The sequence below is a fragment of the Oncorhynchus gorbuscha genome, linkage group LG01 (assembly GCF_021184085.1).
Source record: "Oncorhynchus gorbuscha isolate QuinsamMale2020 ecotype Even-year linkage group LG01, OgorEven_v1.0, whole genome shotgun sequence".
Taxonomy (NCBI): domain Eukaryota; kingdom Metazoa; phylum Chordata; class Actinopteri; order Salmoniformes; family Salmonidae; genus Oncorhynchus; species Oncorhynchus gorbuscha.
This window is the reverse complement of record NC_060173.1, coordinates 119,603,228-119,626,602: the sequence shown is the minus strand read 5'-3', so window position 1 is coordinate 119,626,602 and position 23,375 is coordinate 119,603,228. Positions and strand designations below refer to the sequence as shown.

The window sequence follows — 23,375 nt, the reverse complement described above, 5'->3', positions numbered from 1 at the left end:
GCCTGCCTGCCTGTAGGCCGGTCTGTCTGCCTGCCTGCCTGTAGGCCGGTCTGTCCCTGCCTGCCTGCCTGCCTGTAGGCCGGTCTGCCTGCCTGCCTGTAGGCCGGTCTGTCTGCCTGCCTGCCTGTAGGCCGGTCTGTCTGCCTGCCTGCCTGCCTGTAGGCGGTCTGTCTGCCTGCCTGCCTGTAGGCCGGTCTGCCTGCCTGCCTGCCTGCCTGCCTGCCTGCCTGCCTAGGCCGGTCTGTCTGCCTGCCTGTAGGCCGGTCTGCCTGCCTGCCTGCCTGTAGGCCGGTCTGCCTGCCTGCCTGCCTGTAGGACGGTCTGTCTGCCTGCCTGCCTGTAGGCCGGTCTGTCTACCTGCCTGCCTGCCTGCCTGCCTGTAGGCCGGTCTGTCTGCCTGTCTGCCTGCCTGCCTGCCTGCCTGTCGGCCGGTCTGTCTGCCTGCCTGCCTGTAGGCCGGTCTGTCTGCCAGCCTGCCTGTAGGCCGGTCTGTCTGCCAGCCTGCCTGTAGGCCGGTCTGTCTGCCAGCCTGCCTGTAGGCCGGTCTGTCTGCCAGCCTGCCTGTAGGCCGGTCTGTCTGCCAGCCTGCCTGTAGGCCGGTCTGTCTGCCTGCCTGCCTGGAGGCCGGTCTGCCTGCCTGCCTGCCTGTAGGCCGGTCTGTCTGCCTGCCTGCCTGCCTGTAGGCCGGTCTGTCTGCCTGCCTGCCTGTAGGCCGGTCTGTCTGCCTGCCTGCCTGCCTGTAGGCCGGTCTGTCTACCTACCTGCCTGCCTGCCTGTAGGCCGGTCTGTCTACCTGCCTGCCTGCCTGCCTGTAGGCCGGTCTGTCTGCCTGCCTGCCTGTAGGCCGGTCTGTCTGCCTGCCTGCCTGCCTGCCTGTAGGCCGGTCTGCCTGCCTGCCTGTAGGCCGGTCTGTCTGCCTGCCTGCCTGGAGGCCGGTCTGCCTGCCTGCCTGCCTGCCTGTAGGCCGGTCTGCCTGCCTGTCTGTGTTTGTTGTATACAACAGCATCTTCTCTGCATCTCTCCTCAGAGGAGCCTGATGAGTCCTGGGACTATGGCCTGAGGGATGCTCTCTACACCGCCTGTAAGACTGGAGACCTGGACACCCTCATCAGACTGTTACCAGTGAGGAGGGGAGAGCAGGGTGGACAGAGAGAGGACCAGGGTGGACAGAGAGAGGACCAGGGTGGACAGAGAGAGGACCAGGGTGGACAGAGAGAGGACCAGGGTGGACAGAGAGAGGACCAGGGTGGACAGAGAGAGGACCAGGATGGACAGAGAGAGGACCAGGGTGCAAAGCAAGAGGGAGGGAAGAATCAGGGAGAGGTGGAGGAGAGCTGCTCTTCCCAGGCCCCTGCAGCCCAGAGTCCACTAGTCCAACCCAACCAGCCCATAGACCCTGCAGCCCAGAGTCCACTAGTCCAACCCAACCAGCCCATAGACCCTGCAGCCCAGAGTCCACTAGTCCAACCCAACCAGCCCATAGACCCTGCAGCCCAGAGTCCACTAGTCCAACTCAACCAGCCCATAGACCCTGCAGCCCAGAGTCCACTAGTCCAACCCAACCAGCCCATAGACCCTGCAGCCCAGAGTCCACTAGTCCAACCCAACCAGCCCATAGACCCTGCAGCCCAGAGTCCACTAGTCCAACCACTAGTCCAACCAGCCCATAGACCCTGCAGCCCAGAGTCCACTAGTCCAACCCAACCAGCCCATAGACCCTGCAGCCCAGAGTCCACTAGTCCAACCCAACCAGCCCATAGACCCTGCAGCCCAGAGTCCACTAGTCCAACCCAACCAGCCCATAGACCCTGCAGCCCAGAGTCCACTAGTCCAACCCAACCAGCCCATAGACCCTGCAGCCCAGAGTCCACTAGTCCAACCCAACCAGCCCATAGACCCTGCAGCCCAGAGTCCACTAGTCCAACCCAACCAGCCCATAGACCCTGCAGCCCAGAGTCCACTAGTCCAACCCAACCAGCCCATAGACCCTGCAGCCCAGAGTCCACTAGTCCAGCTGCCAGCCCATGGACCCTGCAGCCCAGAGTCCACTAGTCCAACAACCAGCCCATAGACCCTGCAGCCCAGAGTCCACTAGTCCAACCCAACCAGCCCATAGACCCTGCAGCCCAGGGTCCACTAGTCCAAAACCAGCCCATAGACCCTGGCCCAGAGTCCACTAGTTCAATCCACATTACCAGCCCATAGACCCTGCAGCCCAGAGTCCACTAGTCCAACCCAACCAGCCCATAGACCCTGCAGCCCAGAGTCCACTAGTCCAACCCAACCAGCCCATAGACCCTGAGCCCAGAGTCCACTAGTCCAACTCAACCAGCCCATAGACTCCTCAGAGCCAGCTTCAGTGGCCTCCGAAGCAGGACAGAACAGAGTGGTCCAGCTGCTGATGGATGCAGGCAGCGACCCCGCATGCAAGTAGAACCAAACATATGATATTAGGCTTGGGTACCGTAATATGTCGTATACAGGGTATCAGGAAATAGCCATGGGATGGTTTTTCAATACATTAGGAGATAAAGCAGAGCGCGTTCTTCATGTCACCTTTCACATTATGAAGTTTTACCGTAGTTCGCCAGTACAGAGCCAGTACAGAGCCAGTACAGAGCCAGTACAGAGCCAGTACAGAGTCAGTACAGAGCCAGAACAGAGCCAGAACAGAGCCAGAACAGAGCCAGAACAGAGCCAGTACAGAGCCAGTACAGAGCCAGTACAGAGCCAGTACAGAACAGAGTCAGTACAGAGTCAGTACAGAGCCAGTACAGAGCCAGTACAGAGCCAGTACAGAGCCAGTACAGAGCCAGTACAGAGCCAGTACAGAGCCAGTACAGAGACAGAGCCAGTACAGAGCCAGAACAGAACAGAGCCAGTACAGAGCCAGTACAGAGCCAGAACAGAACCAGTACAGAGCCAGTACAGAGCCAGTACAGAGCCAGAACAGAACCAGTACAGAGCCAGTACAGAGCCAGTACAGAGCCAGAACAGAACAGAGCCAGTACAGAGCCAGAACAGAACAGAGCCAGAACAGAACCAGTACAGAGCCAGAACAGAGCCAGAACAGAGCCAGTACAGAGCCAGTACAGAGCCAGAACAGAACCAGTACAGAACCAGTACAGAGCCAGTACAGAGCCAGAACAGAGCCAGTACAGAGTCAGTACAGAACAGAGCCAGTACAGAGCCAGAACAGAGCCAGAACAGAGCCAGAACAGAGCCAGAACAGAGCCAGAACAGAGCCAGTACAGAGCCAGTACAGAGCCAGAACAGAGCCAGAACAGAGCCAGTACAGAGCCAGTACAGAACAGAGCCAGTACAGAGCCAGTACAGAGCCAGTACAGAGCCAGTACAGAGCCAGTACAGAGCCAGTACAGAGCCAGAACAGAGCCAGTACAGAGCCAGTACAGAGCCAGTACAGAGCCAGAACAGAGCCAGAACAGAGCCAGTACAGAGCCAGTACAGAGCCAGTACAGAGCCAGTACAGAGCCAGAACAGAGCCAGTACAGAGCCAGAACAGAGCCAGAACAGAGCCAGAACAGAGCCAGAACAGAGCCAGAACAGAGCCAGTACAGAGCCAGAACAGAGCCAGTACAGAGCCAGAACAGAACAGAGCCAGAACAGAGCCAGAACAGAGCCAGTACAGAGCCAGAACAGAACAGAGCCAGAACAGAACAGAGCCAGAACAGAACAGAGCCAGAACAGGGCCAGTACAGAGCCAGAACAGAGCCAGAACAACGCCAGTACAGAGCCAGAACAGAGCCAGTACAGAGCCAGTACAGAGCCAGTACAGAGCCAGTACAGAACAGAGCCAGTACAGAGCCAGTACAGAGCCAGTACAGAGCCAGTACAGAACAGAGCCAGAACAGAGCCAGTACAGAGCCAGTACAGAACAGAGCCAGAACAGAACCAGTACAGAACAGAGCCAGAACAGAGCCAGAACAGAACAGAGCCAGTACAGAACAGAGCCAGAACAGAGCCAGAACAGAACAGAGCCAGTACAGAGCCAGTACAGAGCCAGAACAGAGCCAGTACAGAGCCAGTACAGAGCCAGTACAGAACAGAGCCAGTACAGAGCCAGTACAGAACAGAGCCAGTACAGAGCCAGAACAGAACCAGTACAGAACAGAGCCAGAACAGAGCCAGTACAGAGCCAGTACAGAGCCAGTACAGAGCCAGTACAGAACAGAGCCAGTACAGAGCCAGTACAGAGCCAGAACAGAGCCAGTACAGAGCCAGAACAGAGCCAGAACAGAGCCAGTACAGAACAGAGCCAGAACAGAGCCAGTACAGAGCCAGTACAGAGCCAGTACAGAGCCAGTACAGAGCCAGAACAGAGCCAGTACAGAACAGAGCCAGCACAGAGCCAGCACAGAGCCAGCACAGAGCCAGAACAGAACCAGTACAGAGCCAGTACAGAACAGAGCCAGCCAGAACAGAGCCAGTACAGAACAGAGCCAGTACAGAACAGAGCCAGTACAGAACAGAGCCAGAACAGAGCCAGTACAGAACAGAGCCAGAACAGAGCCAGTACAGAGCCAGAACAGAACCAGTACAGAGCCAGTACAGAGCCAGAACAGAACCAGTACAGAGCCAGTACAGAACAGAGCCAGTACAGAGCCAGTACAGAACAGAGCCAGTACAGAACAGAGCCAGAACAGAGCCAGAACAGAGCCAGTACAGAACCGAGCCAGTACAGAGCCAGTACAGAACAGAGCCAGAACAGAGCCAGTACAGAGCCAGTACAGAGCCAGTACAGAACAGAGCCAGTACAGAACAGAGCCAGTACAGAACAGAGCCAGTACAGAACAGAGCCAGAACAGAGCCAGTACAGAGCCAGTACAGAGCCAGTACAGAGCCAGAACAGAGCCAGTACAGAGCCAGAACAGAGCCAGTACAGAGCCAGTACAGAGCCAGTACAGAGCCAGTACAGAGCCAGAACAGAGCCAGAACAGAGTCAGTACAGAACCAGTACAGAACCAGAACAGAACCAGAACAGAGCCAGTCACGTGTTTGTTTGTAAATAGCACGATGGGAGAAAGCGGTGTATTGACAGGGGGTCACATTTTTATAATGAAAGTCAAACATGTTTTTTTTTTTCAATACGGTGTTCAGGGATGTGCAGTAATTTTCCTTCACAGAAATAAATCACTACTGCACCACAATCGGCAGAAAATAGCTTAATTATCAGCAGATGATAACAGAAGTGCAACACACTCATGAGTTGAAATAAAAGATAGTTAAAAAATGTAATAAGCACAAAAATCTTATTTCTATAAAATGTTGTTTACATCCCTGTTAGTGAGCATTTCTCCTTTACCAAGATAATCCATCCACCTGACAGGTTTATCATATCAAGAAGCTGATTAAACAGCATGATCATTACACAGGTGCACCTTGTGTTGGAGACAATAAAAGGCCACTTTAAAATGTGCAGTTTTGTCACACAACACAATGCCACAGATGTCTCAAGTTTTAAGGGACTGTGAAATTGGCATGCTGACTGCAGGAATGTCCACCAGAGCTGTTGCCAGATAATTTAATGTTCATTTCTCTACCATAAGCCGCCTCCAAAGTCGTTTTGGATCATTTGGCAGTACAACCAACCGGCCTCACAACCGCAGACCAGGTGTGGGTGAGCGGTTTACTGATGTCAACGTTGTGAACAGAGTGCCCCATGGTGGAGGTGGGGTTATAGTATGGGCAGGCATAAGCTACAGACAACAAACACAATTGCATTTTATCGATGGCAATTTGAATACAGAGATACTGTGATGAGATCCTGAGGCCCATTAATGTGCCATTCATCCACCGCCATCACCTCATGTTTCAGCATGATAATGCACTGCCCCATGTGTATGTATGTGTATATATATATATATATATCACACAGTACCAGTCAAAAGTTTTAGAACACCTGCTCATTCTAGGTTTATTTTTACTATTTTCTACATTGTAGAATATGAGTGAAGACATCAAAACTATGAAATAACACACATGGAATCATTTAGTAACCAAACAAGTGTTTAACAAATCAATATATTTTAGATTCTTGAAAGTAGCCACCCTTTTCCTTGATGACAGCTTTGCACACTCTTGGCATTCTCTCAACCAGCTTCACCTGGAATTATTTTCCAACAGTCTTGAAGGAGTTCCCACATATGCTGAGCACTTGTTGGCAGCTTTTCCTTCACTCTGCGGTCCAACTCATCCCAAACCATCTCAATTGGATGAGATGATAGTCTCACTAAGCGCAAATCAGATGGGATGGCGTATCGCCACAGAATCCTGTGGTAGTTGATGCTGGTTCAGTGTGCCTTGAATTCTAAATGAATGTCACCAGCAAAGCACCACCACCTCCATGCTTCACGGTGGGAACCACATATGCAGAGATCACCCGTTCACCTACTCTGCGTCTCACAAAGACACGGCGGTTGGAACCAAAAATCTCAAATGTGGACTCATCAGACCAATGGACAGATTTCCACCAGTCAAATGTCCATTGCTCGTGTTTGTTGGCCCAAGCAAGTCTCTTCTTATTGGTGTGCTTTAGTAGTGGTTTCTTTTCAGCAATTTGATTGACCATGAAGTTCTGATTCACACAGTCTCATCTGAATAGTTGTTGAGATGTGTCTGTTACTTGAACTCTGTGAAGCATTTATTTGGGCTGCAATCTGAGGCTGGTAACTCTAATGAACTTATCCTCTGCAGCAGAGGTAACTCTGGGTCTTCCTTTCCTGTGGTGGTCCTCATGAGAGCCAGTTTCATCATAGCGCTGGATGATTTTTGCAACTGCACTTGAAGAAACTAGTATAGTATTGACTGACCTTCATGTCTTAAAGTAATGATGGACTGTCGTTTCTCTTCGCTTATTTGAGCTGTTCTTGCCATAATATGGATTTGGTCTTTTACCAAATAGGGCTATCTTCTGTATACCACCCCTACCTTGACACAACACAACTGATTGGCTCAAACGCATTAACTTTTAACAAGGCACACCTGTTAATTGAAATGCATTCCAGGTGACAACCACATGAAGCTGGTTGAGAGAATGCCAAGAGTGTGCAAAGCTGTCTTCAAGGCAAAGGGTGGCTACTTTGAAGAATCTCAAATAAAAAATATATTTTGATTTGTTTAACAGTTTTTTGGTTACTACATTATTTCATAGTTTTGATGTCTTCGCTATTATTCTACAATGTAGAAAATAGTAAAAATAAAGAAAAACCCTGGAATGAGTAGGTGTGTCCAAACTTTTGACTGGGACTGTGTGTGTTGTAAAACATTAGTTTGTTTTAAAAAGGTGATTGTCTTTAAATGAATAGCACATACATTTGATGTTATTATAACGTTTCTATGTTATGACAGAGAGGAAATGTGGCGTTGTTGCTTTGTGCCCACAGAGATCTGACCGGTCAGACTCCCTACATCGTTGCTCCTGACAAGGACACCAGGAACGTGTTTAGGAAGTACATGGCTGATCACCCTGACAAATACAACTACAGCAAGGCTCTGGTAGGCTGTTTGTCTGGCTATGTACCTTAGGCTGTTTGTCTAGTTATGTACCATAGGCTCTGGTAGGCTGTTTGTCTAGGTATGTACCATAGGCTCTGGTAGGCTGTTTGTCTAGGTATGTACCATAGGCTCTGGTGAGCTGTTTGTCTGGGTATGTACCATAGGCTCTGGTGAGCTGTTTGTCTAGGTATGTACCATAGGCTCTGGTGAGCTGTTTGTCTAGGTATGTACCATAGGCTCTGGTAGGCTGTTTGTCTAGGTATGTACCATAGGCTCTGGTAGGCTGTTTGTCTAGGTATGTACCATAGGCTCTGGTAGGCTGTTTGTCTAGGTATGTACCATAGGCTCTGGTAGGCTGTTTGTCTAGTTATGTACCATAGGCTCCGGTAGGCTAGTTATGTACCATAGGCTCTGGTAGGCTGTTTGTCTAGGTATGTACCATAGGCTCTGGTGAGCTGTTTGTCTGGTTATGTACCTTAGGCTCTGGTAGGCTGTTTGTCTAGGTATGTACCATAGTCTGTTTGTCTAGTTATGTACCACAGGCTCTGGTGGGCTGTTTGTCTAGGTATGTACCTTAGGCTCTGGTGAGCTGTTTGTCTAGTTATGTACCACAGGCTCTGGTGGGCTGTTTGTCTAGGTATGTACCTTAGGCTCTGGTGAGCTGTTTGTCTAGTTATGTACCTTAGGCTCTGGTGGGCTGTTTGTCTAGGTATGTACCATAGTCTGTTTGTCTAGGTATGTACCTTAGGCTCTGGTGGGCTGTTTGTCTAGTTATGTACCATAGGCTCTGGTAGGCTGTTTGTCTAGCTATGTACCGTAGGCTCTGGTAGGCTGTTTGTCTAGCTATGTACCGTAGGCTCTGGTGAGCTGTTTGTCTAGGTATGTACCATAGGCTCTGGTAGGCTGTTTGTCTAGCTATGTACCGTAGGCTCTGGTAGGCTGTTTGTCTAGGTATGTACCTTAGGCTGTTTGTCTAGGTATGTACCATAGGCTCTGGTAGGCTGTTTGTCTAGCTATGTACCGTAGGCTGTTTGTCTAGGTATGTACCTTAGGCTCTGGTGAGCTGTTTGTCTGGTTATGTACCGTAGGCTGTCGTATTCAAACTGAGTAGCACTTTCTGTCAAGCCTCTGTGGAACAACAACAAACGACCAGTCAATTGTCCACAGACATACTTAGACATTTTAAGGAGAGAGGACTTTGTGATAAAACTGTGAAGTGTAACCTTGTCCACTTGTATGTTTGGGCCTAAACAGACAGAGTGCACTTTCTGTCAATCAAATGGAATAAGTCAATGGTGATTCTGTTGTCTAGGAGTTAGCTAGACAGAGAAGTAACGTGGGCCATTTCACATGATGAGCAAGGACACATTTCAAGCACGCGAAAAAAACGTTAATATAACGATGAGCGTTTCATTTTTTCCAAAGATGTACGTAGACATTTTTTGAGCCCTTTGCGATGCAGCAGGGAAGTCTTAGCGCTCTCTATCCCCATCAAGGTTCCTGGTCCGCTGACGGCCGAGTTGGAGTCCAAGAAGACTGAGAAGAAAAGGGCTCAGAAAGTGGCCAAGAAAACGAGGGAGAAAGAGCAGAAAGAACAGAGGAAGAGACTAGAGATGGAGGCTGAGGAGAAGAAAAGATTTGCCTCCTTAAGCGATCGAGAGAAGGTAAGGAAACAGATTTTTTTTATTTTCTTATGCAGTAGATGAATTGTTCAATTTCTTTCAAAACGAGGGACTTGACTGTCAAATCTCCACCCGCAGAGAGCACAGGCTGCGGAGAAGAGGTTGGCAGAGCATCAGGCCTCAACAGGGGGAGACCTTTCAAACACCAGGTAACAGTACGAAGGCCTCAGTCATTAGTCAAACCACCTCTCCTTTTGACTCACTGAACACAATGTTAGACAAATGAATATGACACGGTACTCAATAAATAGCAGAACAGTCTGTTCCTGTACTGTAGGCAAATGGTGTTCTGTATTGAGGAAACACATTTACTCAGTCTAGTGTCCTCTCCTGTCATATACAGTATCATCTAGGAGTCTAGTGTCCTCTCCTGTCATATACAGTATCATCTAGGAGTCTAGTGTCCTCTCCTGTCGTATACAGTATCATCTAGGAGTCTAGTGTCCTGTGGTATACAGTATCATCTAGGAGTCTAGTGTCCTGTCCTGTGGTATACAGTATCATCTAGGAGTCTAGTGTCCTGTGGTATACAGTATCATCTAGGAGTCTAGTGTCCTGTCCTGTGGTATACAGTATCATCTAGGAGTCTAGTGTCCTGTGGTATACAGTATCATCTATGAGTCTAGTGTCCTGTCCTGTGGTATACAGTATCATCTAGGAGTCTAGTGTCCTGTCCTGTGGTATACAGTATCATCTAGGAGTCTAGTGTCCTGTCCTGTGGTATAGTGTCATGTCCAGTGGTATAGGAGTCTAGTGTCCTGTGGTATACAGTATCATCTAGGAGTCTAGTGTCCTGTGGTATACAGTATCATCTAGGAGTCTAGTGTCCTGTCCTGTGGTATACAGTATCTCTAGTGTCCTGTCCTGTCATCTAGAGTCTAGTGTCCTGTGGTATACAGTATCCTCTAGGAGTCTATACAGTATCATCTAGGAGTCTAGTGTCCTGTCCTGTGGTATACAGTATCATCTAGAGTCTAGTGTCCTGTGGTATACAGTATCATCTAGGAGTCTAGTGTCCTGTCCATCTAGGAGTGTGTATACAGTATCATCTAGGAGTCTAGTGTCCTGTGGTATACAGTATCATCTAGGAGTCTAGTGTCCTGTGGTATACAGTATCATCTAGGAGTCTAGTGTCCTGTGGTATACAGTATCCTCTAGGAGTCTAGTGTCCTGTGGTATACAGTATCATCTAGGAGTCTAGTGTCCTGTCCTGTGGTATACAGTATCATCTAGGAGTCTAGTGTCCTGTCCTGTGGTATACAGTATCATCTAGGAGTCTAGTGTCCTGTGGTATACAGTATCATCTAGGAGTCTAGTGTCCTGTGATATACAGTATCATCTAGGAGTCTAGTGTCCTGTGATATACAGTATCATCTAGGAGTCTAGTGTCCTGTGGTATACAGTATCCTCTAGGAGTCTAGTGTCCTGTCCTGTGGTATACAGTATCATCTAGGAGTCTAGTGTCCTGTCATATACAGTATCATCTAGGAGTCTAGTGTCCTGTGGTATACAGTATCATCTAGGAGTCTAGTGTCCTGTCCTGTGGTATACAGTATCATCTAGGAGTCTAGTGTCCTGTGGTATACAGTATCCTCTAGGAGTCTAGTGTCCTGTCCTGTGGTATACAGTATCATCTAGGAGTCTAGTGTCCTGTCCTGTGGTATACAGTATCATCTAGGAGTCTAGTGTCCTGTGGTATACAGTATCCTCTAGGAGTCTAGTGTCCTGTGGTATACAGTATCATCTAGGAGTCTAGTGTCCTGTCCTGTGGTATACAGTATCATCTAGGAGTCTAGTGTCCTGTCCTGTGGTATACAGTATCATCTAGGAGTCTAGTGTCCTGTCCTGTGGTATACAGTATCATCTAGGAGTCTAGTGTCCTGTGGTATACAGTATCCTCTAGGAGTCTAGTGTCCTGTGGTATACAGTATCATCTAGGAGTCTAGTGTCCTGTCCTGTGGTATACAGTATCATCTAGGAGTCTAGTGTCCTGTGGTATACAGTATCATCTATGAGTCTAGTGTCCTGTCCTGTGGTATACAGTATCATCTAGGAGTCTAGTGTCCTGTCCTGTGGTATACAGTATCATCTAGGAGTCTAGTGTCCTGTGGTATACAGTATCATCTAGGAGTCTAGTGTCCTGTCCTGTGGTATACAGTATCATCTAGGAGTCTAGTGTCCTGTGATATACAGTATCATCTAGGAGTCTAGTGTCCTGTCATATACAGTATCATCTAGGAGTCTAGTGTCCTGTGGTATACAGTATCATCTAGGAGTCTAGTGTCCTGTGATAAGGTGAATGCACCAATTTGTAAGTCGCTCTGGATAAGAGCGTCTGCTAAATGACTTAAATGTAAATGTAAATATACAGTATCATCTAGGAGTCTAGTGTCCTGTGATATACAGTATCATCTAGGAGTCTAGTGTCCTGTGGTATACAGTATCATCTAGGAGTCTAGTGTCCTGTGGTATACAGTATCATCTAGGAGTCTAGTGTCCTGTGGTATACAGTATCCTCTAGGAGTCTAGTGTCCTGTGGTATACAGTATCATCTAGGAGTCTAGTGTCCTGTCCTGTGGTATACAGTATCATCTAGGAGTCTAGTGTCCTGTGGTATACAGTATCATCTAGGAGTCTAGTGTCCTGTGGTATACAGTATCATCTAGGAGTCTAGTGTCCTGTGATATACAGTATCATCTAGGAGTCTAGTGTCCTGTGATATACAGTATCATCTAGGAGTCTAGTGTCCTGTGGTATACAGTATCATCTAGGAGTCTAGTGTCCTGTCCTGTGGTATACAGTATCATCTAGGAGTCTAGTGTCCTGTGGTATACAGTATCCTCTAGAGTCTAGTGTCCTGTGGTATACAGTATCATCTAGGAGTCTAGTGTCCTGTCCTGTGGTATACAGTATCATCTAGGAGTCTAGTGTCCTGTCCTGTGGTATACAGTATCATCTAGGAGTCTAGTGTCCTGTGGTATACAGTATCCTCTAGGAGTCTAGTGTCCTGTGGTATACAGTATCATCTAGGAGTCTAGTGTCCTGTCCTGTGGTATACAGTATCATCTAGGAGTCTAGTGTCCTGTGGTATACAGTATCATCTATGAGTCTAGTGTCCTGTCCTGTGGTATACAGTATCATCTAGGAGTCTAGTGTCCTGTCCTGTGGTATACAGTATCATCTAGGAGTCTAGTGTCCTGTGGTATACAGTATCATCTAGGAGTCTAGTGTCCTGTGATATACAGTATCATCGAGGAGTCTAGTGTCCTGTGGTATACAGTATCATCTAGGAGTCTAGTGTCCTGTGGTATACAGTATCATCTAGGAGTCTAGTGTCCTGTGGTATACAGTATCCTCTAGGAGTCTAGTGTCCTGTGGTATACAGTATCATCTAGGAGTCTAGTGTCCTGTCCTGTGGTATACAGTATCATCTAGGAGTCTAGTGTCCTGTGATATACAGTATCATCTAGGAGTCTAGTGTCCTGTGGTATACAGTATCATCTAGGAGTCTAGTGTCCTGTCCTGTGGTATACAGTATCATCTAGGAGTCTAGTGTCCTGTCCTGTGGTATACAGTATCATCTAGGAGTCTAGTGTCCTGTCCTGTGGTATACAGTATCATCTAGGAGTCTAGTGTCCTGTGGTATACAGTATCATCTAGGAGTCTAGTGTCCTGTGGTATACAGTATCATCTAGGAGTCTAGTGTCCTGTGGTATACAGTATCATCTAGGAGTCTAGTGTCCTGTGATATACAGTATCATCTAGGAGTCTAGTGTCCTGTGATATACAGTATCATCTAGGAGTCTAGTGTCCTGTGGTATACAGTATCATCTAGGAGTCTAGTGTCCTGTCCTGTGGTATACAGTATCATCTAGGAGTCTAGTGTCCTGTGGTATACAGTATCATCTAGGAGTCTAGTGTCCTGTGGTATACAGTATCATCTAGGAGTCTAGTGTCCTGTGATATACAGTATCATCTAGGAGTCTAGTGTCCTGTGATATACAGTATCATCTAGGAGTCTAGTGTCCTGTGGTATACAGTATCATCTAGGAGTCTAGTGTCCTGTCCTGTGGTATACAGTATCATCTAGGAGTCTAGTGTCCTGTGGTATACAGTATCATCTATGAGTCTAGTGTCCTGTCCTGTGGTATACAGTATCATCTAGGAGTCTAGTGTCCTGTCCTGTGGTATACAGTATCATCTAGGAGTCTAGTGTCCTGTGGTATACAGTATCATCTAGGAGTCTAGTGTCCTGTCCTGTGGTATACAGTATCATCTAGGAGTCTAGTGTCCTGTGATATACAGTATCATCTAGGAGTCTAGTGTCCTGTCATATACAGTATCATCTAGGAGTCTAGTGTCCTGTGGTATACAGTATCATCTAGGAGTCTAGGTGAATGCACCAATTTGTAAGTCGCTCTGGATAAGAGCGTCTGCTAAATGACTTAAATGTAAATGTAAATATACAGTATCATCTAGGAGTCTAGTGTCCTGTGATATACAGTATCATCTAGGAGTCTAGTGTCCTGTGGTATACAGTATCATCTAGGAGTCTAGTGTCCTGTGGTATACAGTATCATCTAGGAGTCTAGTGTCCTGTGGTATACAGTATCTAGGAGTCTAGTGTCCTGTGGTATACAGTATCATCTAGAGTCTAGTGTCCTGTCCTGTGGTATACAGTATCATCTAGGAGTCTAGTGTCCTGTGGTATACAGTATCATCTAGGAGTCTAGTGTCCTGTGGTATACAGTATCATCTAGGAGTCTAGTGTCCTGTGATATACAGTATCATCTAGGAGTCTAGTGTCCTGTGATATACAGTATCATCTAGGAGTCTAGTGTCCTGTGGTATACAGTATCATCTAGGAGTCTAGTGTCCTGTCCTGTGGTATACAGTATCATCTAGGAGTCTAGTGTCCTGTGGTATACAGTATCCTCTAGGAGTCTAGTGTCCTGTGGTATACAGTATCATCTAGGAGTCTAGTGTCCTGTCCTGTGGTATACAGTATCATCTAGGAGTCTAGTGTCCTGTCCTGTGGTATACAGTATCATCTAGGAGTCTAGTGTCCTGTGGTATACAGTATCCTCTAGGAGTCTAGTGTCCTGTGGTATACAGTATCATCTAGGAGTCTAGTGTCCTGTCCTGTGGTATACAGTATCATCTAGGAGTCTAGTGTCCTGTGGTATACAGTATCATCTATGAGTCTAGTGTCCTGTCCTGTGGTATACAGTATCATCTAGGAGTCTAGTGTCCTGTCCTGTGGTATACAGTATCATCTAGGAGTCTAGTGTCCTGTGGTATACAGTATCATCTAGGAGTCTAGTGTCCTGTGATGTATCATCGAGGAGTCTAGTGTCCTGTGGTATACAGTATCATCTAGGAGTCTAGTGTCCTGTGGTATACAGTATCATCTAGGTCTAGTGTCCTGTGGTAACAGTATCATCTAGGAGTCTAGTGTCCTGTGATATACAGTATCATCTAGGAGTCTAGTGTCCTGTGATATACAGTATCATCTAGGAGTCTAGTGTCCTGTCCTGTGGTATACAGTATCATCTAGGAGTCTAGTGTCCTGTCCTGTGGTATACAGTATCATCTAGGAGTCTAGTGTCTGTCCTGTGTTCATCTAGGAGTCTAGTGTCCTGTGGTATACAGTATCATCTAGGAGTCTAGTGTCCTGTGGTATACAGTATCATCTAGGAGTGTGTCCTGTGGTATACAGTATCATCTAGGAGTCTAGTGTCCTGTGATATACAGTATCATCTAGGAGTAAGTGTCCTGTGATATACAGTATCATCTAGGAGTCATACTATCATCTGGAGTCTAGTGTCCTGTGGTATACAGTATCATCTTGGAGTCTAGTGTCCTGTGGTATACAGTATCATCTAGGAGTCTAGTGTCCTGTCCTGTGGTATACAGTATCATCTAGGAGTCTAGTGTCCTGTCCTGTGGTATACAGTATCATCTAGGAGTCTAGTGTCCTGTGGTATACAGTATCATCTAGGAGTCTAGTGTCCTGTGATATACAGTATCATCTAGAGTCTAGTGTCCTGTGATATACAGTATCATCTAGGAGTCTAGTGTCCTGTGGTATACAGTATCATCTAGGAGTCTAGTGTCATACAGTATCATCTAGGAGTCTAGTGTCCTGTCCTGTGGTATACAGTATCATCTAGGAGTCTAGTGTCCTGTCCTGTGGTATACAGTATCATCTAGAGTCTAGTGTCCTGTGGTATACAGTATCATCTAGGAGTCTATGTCCTGTGGTATACAGTATCATCTAGTCTAGTGTCCTGTCCTGTGGTATACAGTATCATCTAGGAGTCTAGTGTCCTGTCATATACAGTATCATCTAGGAGTCTAGTGTCCTGTGGTATACAGTATCATCTAGGAGTCTAGTGTCCTGTGGTATACAGTATCATCTAGGAGTCTAGTGTCCTGTGGTATACAGTATCATCTAGGAGTCTAGTGTCCTGTGGTATACAGTATCATCTAGGAGTCTAGTGTCCTGTGGTATACAGTATCTAAATCAAATGTATTTATAAAGCCCTTCTTATATCAGCTGATATCTCAAAGTGCAGTACAGAAACCCAGCCTAAAACCCCAAACAGCAAGCAATGCAGGTGTAGAAGCACGGTATTTAAGGGTCTAGTGTCTTGTCCTGTCATATGCAGTATCATCTAGGTGTCTAGTGTGTTTCTAGCTAACTCCATGTTCTCTCCTCTCTACCAGGCGGTGTTGGCAGTGTGGGGAGTCCCTGGTGGGAAAGGTCCCGTTTCAATACCTAGACTTCAGCTTCTGCACCCCTCGCTGTGTCCAGGAGCACCGCAAGGCTAATGTGGCTAACAGGAGCAGGGCAGGAAACTGACTAGCATGTTGCTACCGTCACAACCCTACCATACTGTTGCCACTTCACTATAGAAGCCTCAGGCCTACTAATCTATTGGTTGGTGGGGACAGAGCACGCAGACCCAGAGACCTAACTGGACCAAGCCCCAGACCTCAGTCAATCTGATCTTGATGTTGCCCATCTGATAGGATTAAAATGCACAGAAATAGAATTAATATAACATATGAATGGGGACTCCTGTTCTATTCATTATATTTCTATGCGTTTAATCCCATCAAATAGGCCAAAATCCAGATGGATAACTTTCGATGAAAACTGGACCTGGTGACGAGCAGCTTTGTTACGATTCCGTTTAACTCAGAAGATCTGCCTTGTAGCACCGTTGGAAATGTGAAAGGTCATTTTCCGATTTGAGCCTTGAACATGTGCAGCGTTTACTGTGAAAGCCTTTTAAATGGAGCTGATCGTTTCAGGAAAGGAGGCAGAGCTGGGGTCTGAACCAGGTCTGAACCAGGTCTGAACCGGGTGAACTGGTGTCAAATGAAATCACTGTTGGTGTGGAATGGAATAATAAACCATATTAATTCAGCTGTACGTGTGATTGATGAAACTCTTTATTCATGTACACAGTGTTTTTATAAAATAGGTATATAGTAACGTGCCAAAACATAGTATCTGACAGAAGCACAGCAACTCATGTTATTAAATCATGTCAAAACAATGATTACCATAATACTGTCATCTATTTATTCATACCTGTGTGAGCTCAACACAGAAAACCAAACCTTAAGTTGCCTTTAAACAGATCATTCTATGTGCAGATGTAGCAGAGACAGAAGAACAGAAACTGAAAGCTCAGAGGTTGTTTCATTTGTTAGACTGAAGTCCGTAGAAACGAGTGCTGCAGTGAATTGATGCAGGATATGCTACACTCATACATTGATTGATAGACGATTGGAGTGTATTAGCTCATGCTGCTGATAAGTGGTTGGACAGAGACTTATTCGGAGGGATTGATTGGCTGTCTGTCGTCTCTGTGTGTCAACGATGAAGAAACTGATTCTCTGAGGTAATGTCTTCTGTCTGTAGCTGTGATGTCTGTCTGTCTGTCTGTGGTCTGTAGCTGTGATGTCATGTCTGTCTGTGGTCTAGCTGTGATGTCATGTCTGTCTGTGGTCTGTAGCTGTGATGTCATGTCTGTCTGTCTGTGGCCTGTAGCTGTGATGTCATGTCTGTCTGTCTTGTCTGTCTGTCTGTGGCCTGTAGCTGTGATGTCATGTCTGTCTGTCTGTCTGTGGCCTGTAGCTGTGATGTCATGTCTGTCTGTCTGTGGCCTGTAGCTGTGATGTCATGTCTGTGGTCTGTAGCTGTGATGTCATGTCTCTGTGGTCTGTGAATGCACCAATTTGTAAGTCGCTCTGAATAAGAGCGTCTGCTAAATGACTTAAATGTAATGTAATGTAGCTGTCATGTCTGTCTCTGGTCTGTAATGTCTGTGTCTGTCTGGCTGTGGTGTCATGTCTGTCTGTCTGTTGTCTGTAGCTGTGATGTCTGTCTGTCTGTCTGGCTGTGGTGTCATGTCTGTCATGTCTGTGGTCTGTAGCTGTGATGTCTGTAGCTGTGATGTCTGTCTGTCTGTCTGGCTGTGGTGTCATGTCTGTCTGTTGTCTGTAGCTGTGATGTCTTGCCAGCAGTGCTGTTGAGCTGGGGCCGGTCCATGAAGAGGACCCTGGTGTGAGAAGGGGCCCTCTCCAGCTCCAGGACTGTGATGTTGTTTGGCTGGGTGGGGCTGAGCAGGGGCCCCGGGACGTACAGGGTCTGCTGGGGACCTCTCTTAGGCCAGTACCTGCCCAGGTTCACCCCGTTGATCCACACCTGTCCCTGGGTGCAGTGGAGAGGCAGAGGGGAGACGGTCTCAGTGGAGGATTTGACCCCAAGAAGGAACTCATGGTGAACACACGTCTGTTTGACTCCTGTTCAGCCATTGTGTTCATCGATCTCCATGTTGGATAAGTACTACACTATTATTTCTGTACTTAGTGAGCCAGATGGTAAAAAGACTCAGTATTGATTATGTCCTCACCTTGGTCCATTCATTGAGCCGGAGAAAGGTGTCCCAGGCCAGACCGTTGGGAGGCAGGGTGCCCTGGTAGAAGACTGGCCCATCTGAGGGCCCTCTGACTGGGTTGGGCGGGGAGCGTCGCTGGCCTGACTGGGGCCATCCGGAGGCGATGGCTCCATCAATGTCCAGACGGTAGATCTGCCAATCTGTCAGCACATCGTTACCAAGGATCAGGTTACTCAACAGGCCCTGCAAAACACAGACATGACCGACAAATCAACTGTAAGTCCATTCCTTAGCCTGAGTGCCAGACTGTTAGTGCTTTTGCCAACTCATTGTCATTAAGGATTATCACCTTGCTCCTCTGAACTCTCCACTGGCTCCCAGTTGTGGCTCCCAGTCATTTCAAGACCCTGGGCTCGTCTACAGATGCTTGACTGTGTGTCCATTCCTTAGCCTGAGTGCCAGACTATTTGTGCTATCATGCCAACTCCTTTTTACTCATTATCACGAGAAGTTTGGCTTGGCAAGAACACAAACCGATCTGGGATTTGGCTATCCATTTGACGAATACTTCCGTGAATATTCCTGTTGTAAACTCATAACTGAATTGTTTCTCTTTTGATATTGGAGTGTGGATCTTTTATGGGACCAACGCACCTCACATGCATAAATCTTGAACTGCTAAAACCTCTATTTTATTCAGATCAAGATATAAAACACGTGTCTGTCTACTGAAGTTGGAGAAGACTTGCCTTGAAGTCGTTGATCTTGCTGCCAAAGTTGACTCGTCCCATGTTCTCTACTAGAACATCAACCTGGTCCCCCTGTTTCCCTGTTACGTTCATCACCAGAGTCGTGTCTCTCTCCAGCAGCCCCTGGAACACCTGTATAGGAGCAGGACACAACCTCTGTACAACATGCAGACCATCACACAACCTCTGTACAACATGCTGACCATCTCACAACCTCTCTACAACATGCTGACAAAACCATCAAAACCATCACACAACCTCTACAACATGCTGACCAAAACACAACCTCTGTACAACATGCAGACCATCACACAACCTCTGTACAACATGCAGACCATCACACAACCTCTGTACAACATGCTGACCATCACACAACCTATCTACAACATGCTGACAGGACAAAACCATCACACAACCTCTCTGCTGACAGGACAAAACCATCACTGACAGGACAAAACCATCACACAACCTCTACAACATGCTGACAGGACAAAACCATCACACAACCTCTACAACATGCTGACAGGACAAAACCATCACACAACCTCTACAACATGCTGACAGAACAGAACAAAACCATCACACAACCTCTGTACAACATGCAGACCATCACACAACCTCTGTACAACATGCAGACCATCACACAACCTCTGTACAACATGCAGACCATCACACAATCTCTGTACAACATGCAGACCATCACACAACCTCTGTACAACATGCAGACCATCACACAACCTCTGTACAACATGCAGACCATCACACAACCTCTGTACAACATGCAGACCATCACACAACCTCTGTACAACATGCAGACCATCACACAATCTCTGTACAACATGCAGACCATCACACAACCTCTGTACAACATGCAGACCATCACACAACCTCTGTACAACATGCAGACCATCACACAACCTCTGTACAACATGCAGACCATCACACAACCTCTGTACAACATGCAGACCATCACACAACCTCTGTACAACATGCAGACCATCACACAACCTCTGTACAACATGCAGACCATCACACAACCTCTGTACAACATGCAGACCATCACACAACCTCTGTACAACATGCAGACCATCACACAACCTCTGTACAACATGCAGACCATCACACAACCTCTGTACAACATGCAGACCATCACACAACCTCTGTACAACATGCAGACCATCACACAACCTCTGTACAACATGCATACCATCACACAACCTCTGTACAACATGCAGACCATCACACAACCTCTGTACAACATGCAGACCATCACACAACCTCTCTACAACATGTTGACCATCACACAACCTCTACAACATGCTGACCATCACACAACCTCTACAACATGTTGACCATCACACAACCTCTGTACAACATGTTGACAGGACACAACCATCACACAACCTCTACAACATGTTGACCATCACACAACCTCTGTACAACATGCTGACCATCACACAACCTCTACAACATGCTGACAGGACAAAACCATCACACAACCTCTGTACAACATGCAGACAGGACAAAACCATCACACAACCTCTCTACAACATGCTGACCATCACACAACCTCTGTACAACATGCTGACCATCACACAACCTCTGTACAACATGCAGACCATCACACAACCTCTACAACATGCAGACAGGACAAAACCATCACACAACCTCTGTACAACATGCAGACCATCACACAACCTCTGTACAACATGCAGACCATCACACGACCTCTGTACAACATGCAGACCATCACACAACCTCTCTACAACATGCTGACTGGACAAAACCATCACACAACCTCTCTACAACATGTTGACCATCACACAACCTCTCTACAACATGTTGACCATCACACAACTGCTCAACATGTTGACAACATGTTGACAGGACAAAACCATCACACAACCTCTCTACAACATGCTGACCATCACACAACCTCTGTACAACATGCAGACCATCACACAACCTCTCTACAACATGCTGACAGGACAAAACCATCACACAACCTCTGTACAACATGTTGACCATCACACAACCTCTCTACAACATGTTGACCATCACACAACCTCTACAACATGTTGACAGGACAAAACCATCACACAACCTCTGTACAACATGTTGACCATCACACAACCTCTACAACATGTTGACCATCACACAACCTCTACAACATGTTGACAGGACAAAACCATCACACAACCTCTCTACAACATGCTGACCATCACACAACCTCTGTACAACATGCAGACCATCACACAACCTCTGTACAACATGCAGACCATCACACAACCTCTGTACAACATGCAGACCATCACACAACCTCTGTACAACATGCAGACCATCACACAACCTCTGTACAACATGCAGACCATCACACAACCTCTACAACATGTTGACCATCACACAACCCCTACAACATGTTGACCATCACACAACCTCTACAACATGTTGACCATCACACAACCTCTACAACATGTTGACCATCACACAACCTCTACAACATGTTGACCATCACACAACCTCTACAACATGTTGACAGGACACAACCTCTACAACATGTTGACCATCACACAACCTCTCTACAACATGCTGACAACGCAACCTCTGTACAACATGCAGACCATCACACAACCTCTGTACAACATGCAGACATCACATAACCTCTGTACAACATGCAGACCATCACACAACCTCTGTACAACATGCAGACCATCACACAACCTCTGTACAACATGCAGACCATCACACAACCTCTGTACAACATGCAGACCATCACACAACCTCTGTACAACATGTTGACCATCACACAACCTCTACAACATGTTGACCATCACACAACCTCTACAACATGTTGACCATCACACAACCTCTACAACATGTTGACCATCACACAACCTCTACAACATGTTGACCATCACACAACCTCTACAACATGTTGACCATCACACAACCTCTACAACATGTTGACAGGACAAAACCATCACACAACCTCTACAACATGCTGACAGAACAGAACAAAACCATCACACAACCTCTGTACAACATGCAGACCATCACACAACCTCTGTACAACATGCAGACCATCACACAACCTCTGTACAACATGCAGACCATCACACAATCTCTGTACAACATGCAGACCATCACACAACCTCTGTACAACATGCAGACCATCACACAACCTCTGACAACATGCAGACCATCACACAACCTCTGTACAACATGCAGACCATCACACAACCTCTGTACAACATGCAGACCATCACACAATCTCTGTACAACATGCAGACCATCACACAACCTCTGTACAACATGCAGACCATCACACAACCTCTGTACAACATGCAGACCATCACACAACCTCTGTACAACATGCAGACCATCACACAACCTCTGTACAACATGCAGACCATCACACAACCTCTGTACAACATGCACCATCACACAACCTCTGTACAACATGCAGACCATCACACAACCTCTGTACAACATGCAGACCATCACACAACCTCTGTACAACATGCAGACCATCACACAACCTCTGTACAACATGCAGACCATCACACAACCTCTGTACAACATGCAGACCATCACACAACCTCTGTATCATCACACAACCTCTGTACAACATGCATACCATCACACAACCTCTGTACAACATGCAGACCATCACACAACCTCTGTACAACATGCAGACCATCACACAACCTCTCTACAACATGTTGACCATCACACAACCTCTACAACATGCTGACCATCACACAACCTCTACAACATGTTGACCATCACACAACCTCTGTACAACATGTTGACAGGACACAACCATCACACAACCTCTACAACATGTTGACCATCACACAACCTCTGTACAACATGCTGACCATCACACAACCTCTACAACATGCTGACAGGACAAAACCATCACACAACCACAACATGTTGACCATCACACAACCTCTACAACATGTTGACCATCACACAACCTCTACAACATGTTGACAGGACAAAACCATCACACAACCTCTGTACAACATGCAGACAGGACAAAACCATCACACAACCTCTACAACATGCTGACCATCACACAACCTCTGTACAACATGCTGACCATCACACAACCTCTGTACAACATGCAGACCATCACACAACCTCTACAACATGCAGACAGGACAAAACCATCACACAACCTCTGTACAACATGCAGACCATCACACAACCTCTGTACAACATGCAGACCATCACACGACCTCTGTACAACATGCAGACCATCACACAACCTCTACAACATGCTGACTGGACAAAACCATCACACAACCTCTCTACAACATGTTGACCATCACACAACCTCTACAACATGTTGACCATCACACAACTGCTACAACATGTTGACCATCACACAACCTCTACAACATGTTGACAGGACAAAACCATCACACAACCTCTCTACAACATGCTGACCATCACACAACCTCTGTACAACATGCAGACCATCACACAACCTCTCTACAACATGC

The 23,375-nt window shown here is 46.9% G+C and overlaps 2 protein-coding genes across 2 annotated transcripts in view; one reads left to right on the top strand and one right to left on the bottom strand.

Moving 5' to 3' along the window:
* Positions 1–7,195: 7,195 nt before the first annotated feature.
* LOC124035876 (ankyrin repeat and zinc finger domain-containing protein 1-like) lies at positions 7,196–16,765 on the top strand. Its single transcript, XM_046349732.1, has 4 exons — positions 7,196–7,515; positions 9,012–9,179; positions 9,276–9,346; positions 15,927–16,765. Exons 1-4 carry the CDS (start codon positions 7,474–7,476, stop codon positions 16,060–16,062), a joined length of 417 nt encoding a protein of 138 aa, XP_046205688.1. The 5' UTR covers positions 7,196–7,473; the 3' UTR covers positions 16,063–16,765.
* Positions 16,766–17,600: 835 nt separating this feature from the next.
* Positions 17,601–23,375, bottom strand: part of glb1l (galactosidase, beta 1-like) — a 58,371-nt gene continuing 52,596 nt past the window's right edge. Inside the window, exons 14-16 of the mRNA XM_046295403.1 lie at positions 18,862–18,993; positions 18,128–18,355; positions 17,601–17,925 (exon numbers count right to left, since the gene is read on the bottom strand). Of these exons, the coding sequence (XP_046151359.1) occupies positions 17,629–17,925; positions 18,128–18,355; positions 18,862–18,993 (657 nt within the window). The 3' untranslated portion in view covers positions 17,601–17,628. The remainder of the gene's footprint in view (positions 17,926–18,127; positions 18,356–18,861; positions 18,994–23,375) is intronic.